Source organism: Corvus kubaryi, unplaced genomic scaffold, assembly GCF_017639235.1.
Source record: "Corvus kubaryi isolate FWS band 111438036 unplaced genomic scaffold, C.kubaryi_AGA036_p1.0 37394, whole genome shotgun sequence".
NCBI classification, from domain to species: domain Eukaryota; kingdom Metazoa; phylum Chordata; class Aves; order Passeriformes; family Corvidae; genus Corvus; species Corvus kubaryi.
In genome coordinates, this window is record NW_024581133.1 from 3,083,599 (window position 1) to 3,104,013 (window position 20,415).

At 41.7% G+C, this 20,415-nt stretch overlaps 1 protein-coding gene across 6 annotated transcripts in view; it reads left to right on the forward strand.

The window, feature by feature from the left end:
* The window catches only part of PDE8A (phosphodiesterase 8A), a 154,842-nt gene that overhangs the window by 24,262 nt on the left and 110,165 nt on the right, over window positions 1–20,415 (forward strand). For 2 of the 6 annotated variants that reach the window (XM_042039289.1, XM_042039287.1), the window contains exon 1: window positions 75–1,682. The exons of 1 other annotated variant lie outside the window; for it this stretch is intronic. In XM_042039289.1, coding sequence (XP_041895223.1) covers window positions 1,422–1,682 — 261 coding nt within the window. In that variant the 5' untranslated portion in view covers window positions 75–1,421. 3 more of the 6 variants (XM_042039288.1, XM_042039292.1, XM_042039291.1) reach the window with 3 other exon arrangements.

Genomic DNA, 20,415 nt, shown 5'->3' on the forward strand with positions numbered 1-20,415 from the left:
GGGCGGGCGGGGCGGCGGAGGGGCCGCGGCCGCCGCCGCCGCCGCTGAGGAACATCAATAATAACAAGGTGAGCGCGGCGCAAGGGACGGCGGCTGCGGGGAGCCGGGCATTTCCCTGCTGAGGGATGCAGACACCACGGCCCCGGGAACCAGAGCTCTCGCCGCTGCAGTCCTTGCCGCCGGGATGGGACGCTAGGATCGTTTTCCTTCTACTTCTCGCTCTTTTTAATTTTTCTTGCCCTTTTTTCTTTTTTCCCAATTTTTAATTTTTCCCATCTCGCCGTTTCGCATCACTTCTCTGCCCAAAAATCAACCGCATCATGGAGGCCCTTTGATGCGTCCGCCCGCCGCGCCGGCTGCCCCCGCGGCTGAGGGAAGCCCTCCGGGCCGTGCCCGATTCCCCGAGGGGGCTCCCCGCGGCCCGGCCCGCCCCTGCCCCGCGGCGCTGAGCCGGGATGCCGCTGCGGCGGCCGGAGAGCCCCGCTGCCGCCTGACGGGGGGCTCTTCCTTCCTTCCGACGACGGGAACCTGCATGTCACCCCCGCGGCGGCCGCCCGCCCGCCCGCGACCGAGGCGGCGCGGGACGTGCCCAGCGCGGCGTGAGGAGCGCAGCCGCCTCCCCGGGGCGGCCGGGCGGGTGTCGGTCCTCGCTGTTCTTTGTTAATAAATCGTTGATTTTTTTTTTTTTTTTTTTTTTTTTTTTTTTTTGGCCCCAAAGCACACCCCAAAGCGCACCCCCGGCACAGCGCAGCGCCGAGCGGGACCGCGAGGAGTGAGCGCTGCTCGGCGGGAGCGCGGACGCGGAGGTGGGGAGCGGCCCCCGGCCCGGTCCCGGGTTAATCGGTAACGCGGAGCGAGCCCGGGTGGAGAATGCGCCGTGCTCCGGGCTCAGGGGACGAGGTGGTGCTGTGCCCCCGGCCGCTCTGAGCGCCGAGCCGACGCCGGGGTGTGTGTGGTTTGGGGCTTCGGGGTTTTTTTTGTTATTTTTGCTTTGGGGTTTTTTTTCCCCTCTGTTTTTTTTGGTGTTTTTTTTTTTTTTCCGCTTTTCCCAGAAGGAAAGAAAACCTTACCAAGATTCTCAGATGGCTTAGACAAATTAATAATAATCTGTGAAAATACGAAGTCGACCGGTTCTTGATTTCCCCCCTTCCCTCCCCTCCAGCTCCCCAGCCCACTGCTGAGATTGAGATTAAAGGACCTGTTTCCTGGAGGACGAGGAGAACAGACACGTTTCTGGTGGTGTAGAAGGGACCGATGGCAATGCTTCAGAGTGTAGCGGAGACGCAGGAGAGAGATTCAACCTGTTAACAAAAAAATTAAGCAGGGGGAAAATATCAACGGGAAGGAAAGATATATATACATATATATATATACGCGTATATATATACAATTTAGAAGTATTCCCCAGGTGGCCACAAAGCATGGGCTGTGTTCCAAGCACCAACCTCTCTGACAGCAGAGTGATCTGTCACAGTAGCAATGAGTCTGAGGAGTACAATTTCCCTCACCAGACCAACACAACCATGTCTCAACAGCAGCAAGGCAACCCCGTCCCAGGATTATTCATTAAATGCTACAACACATCCACTTATGAGGCGAGGACTAATTCCTCTAAGAAAGACAAGAGGGAGAACAGCCAGAGCATGGAGGCAGAGGCCCAGACCGGCAGATCCAGTGTTAAGGTAAAAAGGGTGCTAAACATGAGCACTGTTTCTCTCAGAACAGGAGTTGGCTGTAGCGCTGGAGCCCAAGGAGTCTCCCTGCCGCTGTGGGGGAGCTTTTCCTGGCTTGGGCTATTACTTTCGTTTATAAACTTATCAGTGTCTTGGCGACTTTGTAGAGGTACCCAAGCCTCTTTTCTTCATCCCACAAAATGAGTTTCCCTAATTCTGGGGAGGAGAGTGATGTTAATTGTCCTCGTCGATCGCTGGAGCCGGGGGCGCGGGTCTTGCTCCTGAACCGGGGGGGCCCCTCCGCCCGCGGTGGGGCTGCGCCGAGCAGGGGGGGATGCTCTGAGCCCCGTGTTGGTGCTGGGTCGTCCCGCCTGGCTGTTCGTGCTTGTCCCCCGTGGAAGCAGGGGTAGATCGCGGTCTGAAGCGATCTGCGAGCTGGGCTGATCACTTTGCATACCTCTTCCATTCGGAAAGTTGAAGGGAGAGCGGCAGCGTGTTTTGCCCTGGGTACTGATTTACATTAACAACTTGTTGACCTTATCTGTTGCTGCAAATAGGGTATTTTTTTGCGGTTTTTTTCCATGTGTTTGCGCCCATACTTTTGAATAGAGGTACGACACAGGACTATATGAAGTTGGCAGACACATACTGAAAAAACCCTGTGATTCGTGATTATTTTCTTGGAAGCGAGACAGTGTGTGGAGTGCTTGCTTGTCTGTTTGCTTTTTATCGATGGACTGTTTGTTTATGGGTTGTACTTTAGCTCCTAATGTTACAGGTTTGGATTATGTCTTTGCTTTTTTTGGGGAAACTATTTTTATTTTGTAAAGAAGAGTAGTTGCAAATGTAAGAAAAATCACATTGTAGCAGCCCTGGGGGTATTATATAACATGGCTGATCTGTTCTGGTTGCTGTGATAAGAACTGAGATACACATGCTGTAAATATAAGATACAGGCTTGAGATGCAAGTGAGATCTAGCTGAATATCAAGTGTTTTGCAGACTAACAGAAACTCTAATGATTTGTTTTCTTAGGGTTTTTACTTGCTTATTAAGACAACTTCTAGAGTATTGACCTGGAATAATTTACTTCAGTTACGTGGGTGATTTTCTTTGATTGTTTTCCTTCAGATTTAGTAATCTTTGTTCGCAGTTTAAAAAGTTTCATAGTTTAAACAGCATCTAGAAAACTAGCAGGCACTTTGCGAGTAGTGAGCTGGGGGAGGAATTAATACTTAACACAGAACGTGAAGCTGAATCGTGGTGTACTAAACTAAATTTTTGTGTTAACAACACTGCACAGGAAATGAACTTTACGGCCCTGTTCACACGCGATAGACGTGCTCACGGCATGTGTAACACAGCAACCACACTAAGGAAGCTTAAGTTGTCATCAGAGTCCTGACAGTTGTTTTGCTAGATGAATTTTTAATAGTGAGGATAGTTGCATGTTACAATACCTAAATCAAAAATAGTCTTTTAAAATTTTTGTCCGGTGAATTTTGTTTTCCGTGTGATTGTTTAAGGGGAAAAATCCCTCCAAACCTGTTTCCAGAAGCATGTGTGGGAAGCAGTCTTAATTTTGTTAAATTTTGTTGTTCACCTTCAAGAACTTTGGACAAATTCTTGTTACTAGGTTTGTATAATTCAGCCTGACACTACAGGTTGCTATTGGTTCGTGTGCATGCTGTCATCGCATTGACAGTCACTCAGATTTTTATCACTCAGTCACACTTTCTGCCCCTGTCATCACTCTTCAGCACAGTTCTGTGAAAGATGGGTTTTGAGAAATGAAAATGGAGTTCTGTGATCAGTTGAATACAAAATCTGTTGGACACAGCACATTACATTATTTTCATGTGCAAAATCCTGTAATAGTCTTTAGAGCTGTCAGGCAGCGCACGGTATTTCATTCTCTGCTTTTATCATTAGTGTGTGTAGTACGATCAGATTTGCAGTTCTTAGAGTGCTAGATAACTGTGCTGCCTCAGAGATTGTGCCGGAGTGAGGGATCACTGGAGAGCAGCTCTCACAGCGCAGTGAAGTTGTTTGGAAAGAAAGAAGGTGTGAGACAACTGAAAACAACGTGCAGGAGCCTGAAATTCCTGAAGGCAAAAGGAGCATTGGGCAGGACGTTGTGCTGTTCTGTAATTAAAAGGATTTTTGATTTGAGGAAGAACTGTAAGAGTTAGGGTGCTACTAAGAACCATTGCTGTTTCTCAGAGTGTGTAGCACAACCTTTATGGCCCCAGGGATTCCTTCACACAAACACAAAATGCTACAAACCTGGTGTGCTTTGGGTGCTGGTGGTGTCTCCCAGAATTTGTGTGAATCACCAGTAACCTGCCTGAATGACATTTTCACTTTGTTTCAGGGCGCTGTAAATTGTTGTATGCTCTCAGATTAAAGCCAATGCTGTGTTAGAGCTAAAAACAAAACTTGGCCTGTGTGTAAATTTCATGTTTTCACTTTGGCTGGCATTAGCATTAAGTTTATTAAAACATGTATAATACATAATGCAATAATATTTATTGAATCATTTTGCTAGCTATAGTGCACATTTTTCAAGTCAGAAAATGTAATAAAAACAAAAAAAAGCCCCATGTTGATTGTAAAATGGCATTGTATCTATTGCTAATTGGCCCCTGACTTACTCTGGATTTGTGTTCATGTCTTGTTATATCTTTTTCCTGGTCAAATAGCAGAGGATCATTTTCTGGATGTGTGGTGTGAGCATACCATGTTTTGTGATTTGCATCAATTTATGAGCTGTAGCTAAAAAGTTACCTGTTCTTTCCTAGTATGGGAAACCCTAAATTAATCCACCCAAAATTTCAGAATAATCCTGAAAGTGTGTGTGTGCAGAAGTAAATGCCGTAATACCTATTTCTGTTGTGTGTGAATATGCTGACAGTCCGTGAGAAATGGAAGACCTGGTTTAGGTCATGGCACCTGTATCTCCCTCCTTAATTGGTATTTTCATATGTGGTTTTTATTTGAAAATTATGAGCATCTCAGAATAAGTGCCACATTTAAACAGTGAACCAGCCACGAAAGCTCTTCCCTTAATTTTCAGTGTATTGACTCCACAGATTAAACCATTTATTAGTGAAAGATAAGCAGTACTTGGATGCCGGGACTGGGGTTTGATTATCCAGTGCTATATAAAGAATATCAAATTACACTTACCCAGCACTGTTGCAAGGAAGAGTTGCCCTGATTTTTTGTATTAACTCTAAAAATCTCAAGAAAGTGGACTCAAAATTGTGTCAGTCTGTCTTTTTCATATATATTAGTTATGATTTTCAGATATCTTTGTAATTGAACTTGTGGTAAAGGTACTTGGATTTGTAGAAACCTGCTTAAACACCTTTAGAATAATAGCTGTTAAATCTATAACATAAGTGGAGTAAATGCTGAAAGCCTTAAGGACTTCACGGGCATTTATTTAAAATTGGCTTGGATATTCATAATCATATGCTATCCCAACATCCTGTGTGTGTGTGGCTCTTCTCCAGTGCATTAATATACACTGTAGCACCTTGATTTTGCTCTGTCATTCTTTTACGTATGTAAGATTTCCTTCCTCTTTCCTTGTGTAACTCTCCCTGTCGGGTACATTTAATAGAGAAATATGTGCATTTGGGTGCAAGGGGATCAGGGAGTAAATCCAAACTTCCTTTGTTTTAAATTGAAATTACTCCTAAGACAGAAGGACCAAATGTGAAATAGTCTTTCTTTTTATCACCTGATGTGGGCCGCCAGATTAAATCCTCGCCCCTATTGCCAGTTAATTTTCTGCATTCAAACCCTGAAATTGCCTGTGAATTTTGCAGTCACTGCAAACCAGTGTTGCATAATTCTGCATAGGCTATATGCTATATGGCACCTGCAGTGCTGAAGTGGATCTCATTTCAGCAGTTAACAGCACGTTATTTAGTCCATTAAGCTGTCTGTTCTTTTCCTCCCTGTCTGGTAATTCCTTTCCCTTGGAACACACGAGCACTCCCTCCCTTTGATACTCCCACACTTTCTGTCCATGCTTCCACTGAGGCCGTCCACCCTTGCTTGAATCCTCCCTGTTCCCACTGAAACTGTCCTCAATCATTTCCCCGACAAACCTCCCATCACCATTTCCCTCCCACTTCCACGGACTGACGTCAGCTCTCCTGTGCAGAGATCCTTGCTTCCACCAAGAGGATCCTTCCCACGCTGATACATGAACTTTTCTCAGTCTTCAGGGCTCCAGACTTTCAGACTGATACTTTTTATGCTGTTGTTGTAAGGCATGAACACTTTCTCCAGGGAGTCTAATTTTTAAATTGTACAGAATGAAGTAGTGTAGTAATATGTGAACTGGGCTCATATTTAAGCCTAATTTTTATCTATTTAAATTTCCTGTTGTTTGTTATGTAAATTGGAAAAACCCCAAACTGTAAATCACTCACAGTGTATAGATGGCTACACTACTAAGCATAAGCTGCACTTTCAATTTTTAAAGCATTATTATTGGTATCTCTTCTTGTCATGCAAACCAGCTCATGCAAAATGTGTCACTGCATCTGAGGGCAATTCCTTGTGTGACTGAGATGAGCAAGGTTAGACGCTGAATTTTTGGACTATTTACTGTTGTTACAAACTTCACTGAATCTCTTTTCAGCTGAAAATTCTTCTGCCCTTTCCATTGTTCTTCACTGTTGCTGTCTGAGCTTGCTTTGTGTCTCTTTCTTGGCCATTTTATGTAGTTTAGTACTAAGCTTTTCCTTTTCTGCCACCTGAATCTGTCGATAGAGGAAGTATTAAAACCAAGCCTTCATTTCTGCAGTTCTAGATGTTTTTCTTAATGTGTTGTACCTTTTGTATTCCTAATTATATGGCTCAGATTGAAGTGTAAGTAAGTACATGCATAGTGAGAAATTTTCTAGTTATAATCCAGGCAGAATAACGGGAGGTGATGTACTAATGAGTTTCTACCATTCCCAATATTACATGTGGTGTGAAATGCCAATTTTGCCTTGCTGTTTAAGGTGCCAGCAATTCAGATTTGACATCCAAAATGCTAAGTTTATATATAAATTAAAGATATGGAATGGTTACACCCGCTTGCAAATACTTCTCACTCAATCAACTGTTGATTAGAGGATGCTTACAATCTGTGACAATGAAGAATGTCTTACTAAGAAAGTTGTTCATGGTTCATTTGAAACTAAGAAAAAATACTGTTTGGAAACTGTTTTGCTTTCCATTTTGCATGCTTTAATATTTGTTCCTCATGTTCAAGTAAATGTCCATGTCAAGAAAGGGAGAGGTATTTGAATGAGAATTATTTTTAACATCCATTGAAATTGTTATATCCAGCAGTCGCCACTACCAACAGTGATAAATTGCTGTTTTGTTTTAGTTATGATATGAACGTTTGTTCACCTCTCTTGGCTGTCACATTGAGAAAGGACTCCAGAATTGGGTTGCTTAAGCAGTAGTAACCATACACTGAAAATATTCCACTTTTTGAGCAGTTGGCATGTCAACTGACTTTCAAATGGCTTCTCAAAGAAGAAACAAGTATTTCGAGATATGGACAGCTAAAGCTTCTATTGGCTCTCAGCAAAAAGTGAAAGAAACTTAAAGCAAATATGATAATGAGCAGACTGGCCTCAAGGTGAAATAATTTCAGTGCAAGATTTACGTAAGTTATCATTTTACTAGGGGGCCACAGAAGCACCTGCACACGTAGGAGAACATTTAGCATTGTGTTCTGTTTTGGTGGTGGGTATGGATGTAATATGCCCACACCGTAAACTGCCTTACCAGCCATGGATGGAATTAAAACATTGTTAGCAATGTTTCCAAGGTTGCACACAGAGTGTGATTTTATGTCCCAAGCTCAGTTTTCCATGTGAATTTCAGTGTTTTTATATATCAGATCCATTCATCCAGTAGAGGTTCAGTTGGAAATTGCTTAATCCTGTGACATTCTACACATTGCTATCCATTCATTGGGTAAATAATTAGGTATCATCATTTAGCTATGATTTAAATTGGCACAGGATGACAAGATACAAATGGAATAGCTTTAATGTGCATGACATACTAAACAGTTTTATTGCCTAGAGTCAGATTTTTAAGGTTTCAAAGGCATGAAGGAGTGATGTTAAAGTCTTCTGCTTTGCAAAAAGATTCCAGCATTCAGCCCCTTTGAGGTTCTTTCTTGACACCCTTTCTAGGGCCAAAATGTAATAAATGATGTTGTTGCACACGCTGTGAAATTAAGTTGCAGAGTCTCTAATTTGTGCAGTCTTCCAGACCCTTCTCTTTTGCTATGGGTTGTACTGTTGGCCTCAAATCAAACTCCCAGGCCCTTTTCTTCTCTTTCTTGTAAAATCTGTAACTCTGTCACTCTACATAAAGTAAAAGGCTTAGCATTCTGCAAGCCAGCTCCCACATGTATGACTTTGTTCCAGGAGAAAGGAAGAGAGCTAGAACCTGCTTTTTGACATGGAAATGTGTTGTCATAAACCAGGTTATATCTGTTTTGAAAGTGTTAGACAAGGTAATTTGAGATGGGTTTTGATAGTGTTTTAAATGTTCAAAGGTAGTCTGCAGATCCATGTAGAAGTGTTAAATGTCCTTGCATAGCAGAAGAACTTGGAATGAAAAAGGAATATTCAAGATTTAAAAGCAGTTTTGGGAATAAAATGTTGCTCATGAAAAAGACTGATTCCAGCATGAGGGACTCAAATTGGTATTCCCATCCTTGCTTGGAGTGGGAGGAAATGTGGCTTTTGGTCCTGCCACCTTGTTACATGATAGACAATTTTTGAGCACTAGATCCCAAGAAACTGGGATAACATATTTTTGTTGGTGTGAAGAAAATCACTTTGTTGGCCAGATGGGTCTTTCATTTCTGAGCAAACTAAATTGATACTAAATCAAGGATTTTTTAAAATCAGGACATATATCAATCTGTTTGTTAAATAATATTTTAACAGATTTAAGATGTGTCTGTTTCTTTGTTGGAAATGAGACCTCACCTTTTTTTTGGCAAGAGCAGAATTATTTTGCATGTTAATTTTAAAGTTGCATAGGAAACCAAACATTTTGTATGTCTTTTTCAAGGAAGATGTATTTTGCTTTGTAAATCAAACATTTTATATAGTGACATGAACAGATTACTGGTCTTGTTACAGGGAAAATGGTGACATTGAAATCTTTTCATTGTGTTTTAGATTTCCCAGTTTCCTAAGTAAATCCATACTAAGAAAACACAGAATCACTGGACAAATATGAAAGAATGGCATCCTCTACTTCCCATTGTTTTCATTTTGAGTTAGCAGTGACCTTTAGCTCCCCGCTGGGATGCAGTGGAAACTTTACAAGGCCCCATCTTACTTGCCACTAAAAGACAACTTATTTTTAAAGTTACACATTTACTATCCTGTTCTGTCTTGGAGTCTGAGGTTCTGTTATCTCTGATAAAATTTAATCAGAAAAACAACCTCAGTAAGTGATCAGCACAGTAGAATCTTGTTTGAAAAAACCTACGCTAATTTGTTAATTAAAGCACAATGAAAGAAACCTTGATCCTCATTGAATGCAGTCTTCTGTATTCAGGAGTAGCTGCACTTCTGCATCATCAGAAAGATGTTCCTCGTTCACACTGAGTTATCAGGGTTGCTTCTCTTCTGACTCTGAGGTGTAGAACTCTGTTTTACAGCAGAGGTTTTAATTCCAGGTTTAAAAGCACAGACATATCTGTGTGATATGGAGGTAGGTCAAGATCAGCGTTGAGCTGAGATGATTAGTTTGTAGATGTGTATTCTTTTGGAAAACTGTCTGCTCTTCCTTCCAATTTTTAATTTTTTTTTTTCCTTCCTTCATAACTTTCCATAAGTTTGGTGAGAAATTCCACAAATGGTTGAGGACAGCCACAGCTATTACTCTGGTAACTTGAAGCAGAAGTGATGTGTCCTGTATGCTGTTTAACTGCCTGGTAAAAATTGCACTTTTCCATGAGATGTAACTCAAAGATAAGTATTTCAGCATAGGATGAGTATCAGAATGTACATCTGTAAATGCTGGAATCCAGAGCTTGTACTGAAGTGTGGATGGCACTGGGATTTCTGGCAAGATATTTGCTTTTTATTTTTCAAACCAAGGCAAAGTATTATTTTCAAATGCCAAAGAGATTTATCAGTGTGCCAAATTCTTACTAAAATGACACTCTTTCAACCCTGTTATGATCTGTGGGCTCAAGGGTTGTTGCTGTGGCTTTAGGTAACTTTGGGAGCGGTGACTCAAAGTTAAAACTTTGAAATTCTAAGCACTCAAAAGGATTTTTTCCCTCCCACATTTTTGTACCTGTGTAGTTCTTTTCCTGCGTCTGAGGATCGTTCTGTAAGCAGTGATGCAGCGGTGACCCAGACTTCCCCTGGTTAGTGTGTGGCTCCCTGGCCAGCTTGCTGTCTGTTTCCACTCGAATGCCTGATGTTAATTCTGTGTCATGCAGGACCGGGGCCACCGTGTACCCAGGAACACAAGAGCTGCACTCAGACCAAGCTGTGTCCATGTGTGCAGTGCTTTGTCTCCAGCAGCGTCAGCAGAGTGTGCTTTGGAGAAAGATGCAAGGGATCTATTTAAAGGTTCAAAACTGAGAAGAGTTCTTCATGTTCCTCTTCTGGCTCTAGTCTGAGCATACTGATTTACTTTTCATTTTTCACCGTTTTGGCATGTAATATGATACCGATATTTGAGTTTTATGTCCTTAAAACTTGGTTGACGAGTGCAATAAAAAAACCTGTACTCTTGAGTGGAATTTGTGAATGGAGAGTTAATGTCCAAACCAGTGTTAGCACATACTTACCGCTGCAACAGCACCAGTGTGAGTGGTTGATGTATTTGTTTCTGCAGATACTGTTGCAGAGACCAAGAACAACCGATGAAAGAGTTTAAAAGAAAGCAAGGGACAGGAATTGTAAGTAAATACGGGTTTGCATTCTGAAGAAGACTTCATGACCAGGATAGCTAGTTTTTTTTCATACATAGGTCACAGTGTCCTGCAGATGAAAAAACCTGAGGGTAAAACTGATATTTTAGAGGAATGAAACATTTCAAAGCCAGGCAAAGGGAGTTCTGCAAAACCAAACAGCTTTTGTTTTGTTAACAAAAGGAAGAGTAAGTCCTGTGAACTCAGACACTGCTTCATGCTCCCATTGATGCTGCTGGAACTTTTCACTTAGTATTTGGTTTTTTTGTTGTTGGGGTTTTTTTGTCTTTGGCAGGAATGGATCTGCTTTCTGCAGAATTTCAGACGAAAGAGCTGTTCTGCTTGTGCTGTCAATTAGTGACGTTATTGCATGTCCTCACTTCTGGAGGTGGTGTTCTTGTTCCTTTCTGTGTGATGCCATGGAGCTGAGATCTGTCAGGAGAAGAGTCAGCTCAATCTGTGGCAGTGCTGTCACTCACAGCCCCTAAGCCTACCAATGACACTTCTTCCCTCAGCAAATAATATCACATTGTACCTTTTCCAGAGTATGGAAAGTTTTACTTTAGGGCAGCTGCTTACTTTTTAGGAGAGTTTTATATTTTCTGAAATACTATTGCAAGTTACAGCTCTTTAAAATTAATGTATTAGATCAGTAGCTTGTTGGGAACCAAGTTTTATCCAAAAAGCACTTGTCCCTGGCAGTGGTACCTCATAGGAAAAACCAGATTCTTGGAGATGAGAGAGATTTAGCTTTTGTGATCCTTGTTCATTCTACTAAAAACTCATTGAACTAATGAAGCTGCTCAGTGAGGAAGCTGACCCATCCTTCTCCCCATTGGCTTTGGTGAGAAGTGCAGAGGCAGTGTCTGTCTGTCTGTCCCTGAAGGACAGGCAGGAGTGGCAGCCTGCTGGTTTGGTAGCAAATAATAAACCAAGAAATTTTGTTGGGCATTCTGTACTGTTGGTTCCAAGAGTTAAATATTGATGTGTCAGCTTATGATAGTTTTCTGAGAAACCTAATTCTGCTGTCACCGTTTGGAAGCTGGAAGGGGTTTTTTTCTTGTTTGTTTGTATCAGTGCAGAGCCTCAGAGTTAGAGGGGGAGTGGGGTAGAGGGAAAAGCCCTGCCAGTGGCTGGTGGGAGGTGTGGGAAGTCCAGAGGTTTGTCACATCCTCAGACTTAGCCTCTGGTCACAGTGTGACCATGGGAACGTTGCCAAGCACCAAATTTTCAGAGAAGCGCGACTGAAGTTCACATTTTCTAAAAAGCTAAGCTCTCTTATGAATTACCTACAGTGAGATTCATAGCTGGACTGTCAAAAAAAGTGAGCTGAAATTGCCATCTTTTTTGCCCATTAAACTAAAAGCAGCTTCTTTTTGGAGGTTACATAGCTCTGACGTTTTCTCTTAACTTTATCTCGGCTGTTCTGATTGCTAAGAGCTTTTACAAGGTTCTCTTGTGCTCTTTGGGCAATATAAACTCTCTCCTGCTGTGCTCTGCTGAGTTTGTGGGACACTGTTCATGGGGCAGTTTTTGCTTTGTGGCGTAACCTTGTTTGGTTGTTGTACAAAGTCTAAGCAAACCAGAGAATTTTAAGGACTGTGGAAATGAATTGGACCTGGTGCAGGATCAGGGAATGGCAATCTTTTCCTCCATTTCTTCTGAGAGCCTTTGAGCTCTGCTAGGAAGTGCAGGCTGTGGGAATTAAGAGGTAGCTGTGATTTTCACCCTTGTATTGGGTGCACAGGATTTATGTGTGGGTTAGGAGGTGCCTCCCTGATATGATGCACTGCTCTGTCAGTCCCTCCGAAGTTAAACCAAGACCAGAGGCCAGTGGAGAGTGTAAGTGGTCCAGCACTTGCAAGGCTCAGAGGTCTCTATGAGGTATGGTTTAGTTGCAGAAGTCACAGTTACCTCCACAGGGATATTTCTCTAGTTATGGAAAAGTGATTTGTTCTAAAATGTTGAGAAACCTCATAAATTCTCCCATCATCAGTTGGAACAAGGACACAGTCTTCCTCAGTCTGCTCTGTTTTCTCAAGTGTGTGTTTAGCAGTCAGGCCATGTAGTCTCTTGCCCTTTCTCCACGGATGACCTGCAAGGAAGAACCATCAACCCCCTTCAGGAAACCTGATACTTTTGGTCAATGGTCCCTTACATTTTTTCCCCAGCTGACTGGCATTCCAGCTGACTGATCAGAGAAGTACCCGGCTGCATCCACTTGTTAGGATTTGCTGTGCCAGGGCTGCTGCATTCCAGGACAAAGGTACCACGGAAGTGAGTTGTGTTGAGCTCACTTGAAAGCAGAGGTGCTTCCCTGGCTGCGGCCAATCCCTTTGACCACTTTGGGATCTGGTTTCCACTTACCCCTGTAACAGTACACTCAGTAAACACTCATGTGAAATAGTGAAATATTACCTGGGAATCTTTAAATGCTCCACTGCTATTGCTTCCTGCCTTTGTAAGAGGTACAAGGATTTGTATAGTACCTACTTTATTTTTTTTCTTTTTTCCCCTCCATTTTGCAGTGAGAGGGATGTGGGTGAAGGGCTTGGCATTGTTTTTCGTCATCTTTCCCAACATCAGAGGGTCCCAAGACAGCAGGCAGAATTTCTAAGAGATTCTTCTAAAGGAGGGTCCTTTAGCCCATCCTAAAATAATTTAATGATTTTTTTAAGGCAAACCAATAAAACAATCATGTAGAGAAAAAAGCATGACGGAGGATTGCCAGGATAAAAGGATTATGGTTTACGGCACTGCCCCTGTGCTTTTGCTGGGTGCTGCAAGAGGTCTTCATATCCTTTAGAGTCTGAGTTAGGTTGGGGAAACCTTGACCCCTGTACTCAGGAATGGTCTGGGGCCAGCAGCAGTAATTTGTTTAAACACAATTTCTTAAATGCAGGTTAATTGATTGCTATAGCTACAGGTACTTTTGTCCTAGAACAGACATGAGCAGACTGTCCAAGGGCTATATACATATGCACAGGATGTTTGCCAATTAGCTTGTGGCTAATTTAAGTAGAATACAACCCCCTGACTTAGTAAACTCTCAACAGTGGCAGCTCAGCCACAGCCACTTGTCCTCACCCCAGCACCATTCTCAGCCTGGCAGCCCATGTAAAACAGCATTGCCTTTGACATGCAGACTTTGTCTGCAGTGATGTGCAGCACTGTACTGCAGAGCAAAGTATTTCCAGTGTCTCTTACAGGAGGCCTGAACTGGTTCTAGGAGAAGCAGGACTTCAGTAATAAATCTAATCTCTTGAAACATGAGTTGGAAGTCGTAGCTCCTGTCAGCAGGTTCACTGTATGATGTATTGTGGAGCCTTGGCTGCAAAGCAGCTGTAGCCTGCAGTTAATGAGCTGTTCAAAGTAGCTGTGAAATTGTCAACTTAATTAAGCCAAGTTTAGTTAACAGTCATCTTTCAAAGATTTTGTGTGAAGAAGCAGGCTCTGGAACTGCCCAGATATGCACTGTAGGAAAGTGCTGTGTGCTTTTCTGAACTGAGAAACGAAGAGCTCATGTGGTAAGAGAGAGTGCTATTTTGCAAAGTGTTTAAAGAAAGCCCCTGGCTGTCCCAGCATTCATAGTTATTTCCCATTCGTAGTTATTTCCATTTTTAGATAGTTAAAAAGCATAAGCACTCTAAAACAGTCAGTGGATTGCAGCTCCTGTGTGATACTGATTGAAGATCGACCTTATTTTTTTTCCCAGTTCTAAAAAAAATTATCATACACATGCAACTCCTTTAATTGTTATCTGTTTCTTTATAAAATAGTGAGTATTTATTTTTGTGCTTTGTCCCGGGTCCCTTTCTCTCCTGATAGTATAGAAAATTTAGTCTGAGCACTACTAAAACACCTGCTGAAGGCAGTGGAGACTGCAGTTCAGTTAGCTGGGTTCCTTCAGTTTGTCCTTGGAGAAGGAGTAAATACTCTTTCAGACATTTGCAAACTTCTTCTGCCCATGACCTTGAAAGGACCCATCAGATGTTACACAAACAAGTGTTTAGGGACTTCGGTGCTGAGGCATCACCCCTTGCCTCAAATGTCAGTGTTGCAATGGTCCGTTCTTCATGTTGGTGATTTCTTACTGGCTTAAGTAGGGTAAAGTCCTCTTCTAATTACAGCAATGCTGATACTATTGTGCTTGTTGCAGCGTAGTTTATGCCATTTGAGAGTACAAATACAGTGGTATGGCTTTTTCCACAATAGAAAGCTTTCCTGTATTTCTTGACTGGTGGACCTATACTTAGGACACATTTAGGTGAAGTCTTAATGCAGTCAAGGCCAGGACTGTATGAGGAATGTTACCTAGATTAGAAATATCAGTGAGGGATTTGGGGTTTTAGTTATATTTTATATTGGAAAAAGATCTCTGTTATGGATACAGTGACAGTGGATGGGGGAAGCATGCTTTTGTTAGAATAGCTTGTTTCAGCTGAGGAGCTCGTATAAAAGTGCACCAGCAAAACCAGTTTTGCTAATGTTAGCTCCATTTGCAATGAGAAAGTTTCCCAGGACATTTGTGTTATACCCATGCCAGGAATTTAGGACTGTGCAAGTGAAATGGAAGTGAAGTGAGAGCACAGGGAGCCTTTTGCTCCTTGTTGAGCCTTTGGACTGTAATAGATTCTGGCAGCTGATGCCTATGAGCCGCTTGCCTGCTTTTATGATGCCTTTACAGCCAGAATTGGTAGCAGTGAAAGCTCCAAGGAACTCTGCAAGCACTCTGAGTGCTGCCACCACACTGGCCCTTTTTTGGAATTTTTCCTCATTTGGACAGACAGATTTAACACGAAATAGTTTGGCCGAGGTGTGAAATCATAATGTGAATATTTGCAAACCTTTGGGAAGAAATGGTATTTTTTTGTCAGCAAGACTTTGTAGACCAGCAGTAGAACAAACAGAGGGGGGAACAGTCCTTGAATTAGGACAAATAAATGATTGTTAATGGCCTTTGTCCTCTGTGGCTGTTTGTTTGCCTTTTGCTAAAGGACACTGCTCTTCAGAACGGGCTTGTAAGTGGCTCTGTGTTCTGTGACTTCAGGTTATTAAGGAAAAGTTGAAGTCTCAGTTTATTAATTGCATTGTTTAGAGCCAACTTAATAACTATCTCATGAAACTATTCCAGATTTATGCTTGAGTATGGGACAAGTACATGTAATAATACATACAGTAAGTATGGAAGATACTGAATTATCAGGTGTGATTTGATGACAATTAGATTGTAATGCTAAATTGTGGCAATTTGTGATAGAAATGTTGTCACACCACAGCTGCCTCTGTGGCAAAACCCCCCTTTTACTGCCTGTTTCTGCTTAACCTTCTTACTTTGTCATCCATGGTGGTCTGTAGTTTTTCTTTAACTTGTTCAGTCACACATAGCAGAGGTTTCTTCTTCCAGCCCCTTTTCTTCTTTTTGCCACTGTGTTCTACCTTTGACTGCCATTTCCATGTTTCTAATGCTCATAAATGCATGTATCTATAATTTTGGGGGGTTACAAATGTATGTGTCCTCTCACTGACAAAACTGATACCAGCTCCTCTCAGTGCTTTTTTTTTCATGAAGTGCTTTTGTTGGGTGAAGGTCTTTGAGGAAGGTCTAGCTTCTTCCCACCCTCTGGCATAGGACACTATCCTGGAAATGACAGAATCTTGCTTACAAAGAGGCAGAGCTAGTAAACAGATGTCTCCCTGAAAATCTTTATTTAGTACACACAGTGTACTCCCAATCATTTGCACCAAGGTCAATAGCCCTTAAAAGGCTATTATTATAAATCAGTCTGATATTAGAGGAGTATTTTCATAGATGTGTACACAAACACAAATAAACAAACCAGTAATTTTTTTCTCTAACTTCAGATAAAATGCAGTAAACTTATTTCTAATCTGCTGTACTAGAAAAATGATTTTTTCATCTTTCAGAAAGCTTTCAAAATTGCAGTGCTGTTCTATGCTTAAAAATGTTTTCGGTACTGACATTTTAAATTGTAGGTGTGTTCTTGTGTTGCTTAACAGAAAGTAGTAGAAAATTGTGGGGGAAAAACGGTTTTGTTTTTCAGCATAAAACATAAATAATCAGTTGATGTGTAAATTGCTTGATTGTAGTTTGTGGACATGAATTTTAGTTATTTACTATGAATAGAAACTGTCATAAATGACACTAATAATGGACTCCTAGTCTTATATGATTCAGCTGGTGCTGACACAATTTCGTAATAAAAATTAGACATTTTTCATCTGTTTTTGTAACCATGTTAGTTCAGATACTTGCTGTGTAAAGGGAATATCTGCATGAATAGTTGTGATCAAACTGAACTTTGATCTGAAATGGAAATTGATTTTTCTCCTTACTAGGAATTTTACCATGTCTTCCCAAAGTATTGAAGCTCAAACTGGTTTTGTGACAGCTTTGCTTTTGACAAGGACTGAGTGAAAGAAATTGTTACTTTTCCTCCAGATACACTTCCAACAGCTGCCATAATTCCCATTTTTTCATGGATCATGTTCATTGTGTCTCTAATGTAATTAACTGTTCTTTTGTATGTTTACTATCCATTCTTTCTTGCCCTGGCAGAGTTGGTGACCATTACTGAAAGGTGGCCCACGAGTGCTGTTTTGCTTATGGAGCTTCACCCAGGAGCTCCCTGCTCTGATCTGGGGCCACAAACTGGTCCTGGTTTTTTTCTTTTGAGTAGCATGAGTAGGCTGAGAGACCTGACTCTCCTCTTGCTTGCATTGAGGGTGGGGTGGTACTTCATTTGAGTGATGCTCTGCAAGTAAACCAGAGCCATGTGCAGGACTCAGAGCTGCAGCCTCTTGCTCCTGTCTCTGTACCCACATTGTGGAGCCAAGCTGATGCATGAAGCCTGTAGTGTTAATGGAAGGGCTGTTTTCTCAGAACTGTTTTGTTTTTAGCTGCTTTTGGCTACTCTTTACCTGTCTGATACATCACAACCAAAACCCAGATGGTAATCCATGCTGCCTTAGCCCAGTGAGGTCTCCTGGTGCCACATCCAGTTATGTGCATAGCAGAGCACAGCTGACTGAGCCCTGCAGATGTGGGGAATCTGGTGCCAGACAAGACTTTGTAGCCTCTTTGAAGTCACCTATATGGGGGTGACCAGAATGGTAATGGCCTTCATTAATGTAACAAACAGCCAAGTGCAGATATGACAGAAAAAATATACTGAAATGAACCAATTCACATGAATTTGTAATTCTGCAGAAAAAAAAGAAAAAAAAGTCTGTGAAGTTTGTCTTAGCACAAAAAATGTGCTAGCCTGTATTGGTGCAGTATTTTTATGCAGGCTGGAGATAGGTTTGTGTGTTGTGGGGAAGCTCTGTTGAATCTCAGCAGTTGTTTCTTTTACCCTTCATCATCTTCCAGTTCAGTCCATGGAAAATAAACCTAAACTCTTAATTACTGTGCCTGTTCTATTTTTTGTTCTTTAAATTTTCTTCGCCTTTTTTATAGCATCCTTCCAAAATGTGTTGCCCTCTATAAACATTAGGCTATTAAAATTTTGAAGCTCATGACAATGTTGTTCCACAGACCATGCATTTGCTGGCATTTTCAGGGTAAACACCCTCCAACCAGAAACTAAGCAAGCTCAGTCTTTGTGGTCCACACTGTCCTCATATGCCCTGGGATCAGGAGTCCCTTGCCTGGTCTCATGTCACTCACATGATGTTGTTTCACACTTGGAAGTTACATCTTTGGATCAGCACTTCCTCGCTTTTTGAAAATACCCCTCTCTTTAAAGGAGGCAGTTGCTCGATTCTAACTGCTCTTAGTAAAACAGCACATTTTTAGGGCTACTAAGTAGGTCTTTCTAAACTTTACAGTCCTTTCCCAGCAAAGGTTAGCGTCATAGAATTAGAAATTACCCCGAAGAAAATTAGTCAGCAGCAGCAAATCTAGCACAGATAAACAAAGAGTTGTTTGGGAAAGGCCTTCAGTATTCCCAGCCATCGTTTTAAACCCACCAGATTCCTCTTCCAAAAATCCTTGAGACTGATCACGTTGTGCCTTGGCAAAGACTTTTGGGATCTAGAATGGTATTTTACTTAGTGACTCGTGGGTCTCCTCACTCAGGCAGGGAGATAAAGGAAGATAAGGTAGTCAAACAGAAAAATGTTAACTTTGAATGATGTATAATGGTCAGTCAAGGCCGTGGTGTAGCTCGTCTGCTTTGTGACAGATAAGCAACTGTGGTGCAAGGACTACACATGGTTTTTAGATTAAAAATTCTCATTTAGATATTTAGCTTTGTCTAAATTATAGGAGCTTTTTTTCCCCTGTGACTTGAGCTGTGGTTATTTATTTTTCTGTGTGGTTTTTGGTTATTGTTGTTGTTGGTTGGTTGTTTTTTTTTCTCCTGGATACAAATGATACCAAATCTTGCTGAAGCAACATGCTACTCAAAAGCTTAATCAATGTGATATTAAAAAAAAAAAAAAAAGTGGAAATATATATAAAATAGCTAAAAACTGTTTCTCATTCCAGAAGTTTGAGCATTTCAGATGCCATTGCTAATGTTCAGCAGTGACTGGCTGTGCTTGGGAGTTCAGTGTATTAAGCTCATTTGGGTAACTTGTGTTCCAAGTGTGTTGCTGGGAGGGGGCAGAGGGGAGAGGGTCATACTGTGGAAAATGGATTTAGGAAAAAGCCCAAGTAATGATACATCTTATTTGTGTTAGCAGGCGGCAGCACACATAATTTGTACAGGTCTTTGTAATTGTTTTTGATAATCAGTCCAAGAAAGGGGAAAGAATTAGTGCTAACAAGAAATCCCATCTTGGAATGCAAACTCACTGGGACAGGGATCATATTTTCCTGTCTGTTTATAGGGCTGTTGTACACTTCAGTGCTTACACAGAAATGTAAAAATAAAATAAAACCAGCGATGGTGATGTCAGGAAGTGAACTCTGTCAGTTCACTCCCTGTAATGACATGCACTTTTTAAAAAAAGACATAAACTCCTTTATGTGTAAGGAGAGTGCAAGAGTTGCATGTGCAATTAGAAGTAATTTAGTTCAGAAATAGATGACTTGTTTGTCTGCTGGTACAATTAATGATAGCACTGGTATCCAGTGTCCCAGATATTTACAGTAAAAAAAGGAAGTTAACAATAAGGCCATTAAACTGAAGTTATCAACTGATGGGAAATAAAAATCTTGACCAAAAAATCACTGGCTAATATTCCTTCAGAAACAAAACCAGGCAACCAGTTAACCACAGCATTCCCAGTGCTCCTGTCTGGTGCTGGCTGGAACAGTCCTCTGTGCTTCCTTCCTGCCTCTGCCCTCCTCTTTGCGGGCTCTGCTGGCCACTGGATGTGGGTTGGGAGCCCTGGCACTGCTGAATCCCAGGGTAGCCTCAGTACTTGAGATGCTAGGTCTGGTAGTTAGAAAATAAACAATAGTTAAAAGTTAAGAAACTTGGGGTTTCTTTGATAAGATCTTGGATCCTAAGGCAAGTGCTAGAATGACCTGAAGTATGTCTTGATAGGAAGATATCCAAAGGCATGGTCTCAAGCAATATTGGGACTAAATTGGTCTAAATTGGGACTTCATCTCCTAATAACAGTTTTTTTCTTCCCTGCTGGAATTGGCAATGTCCACATTTCTCCTCTGAGAAAGGAGTCCCTAAAGGATGGGTAAGGGGGCTGGCAGCTCTTCTGGGAACAGAATGCTGACCTTAGAGTGGCTCAGTGCCCTGGGAAGAAAGGTTATTTATTTAGGGTTTAAAT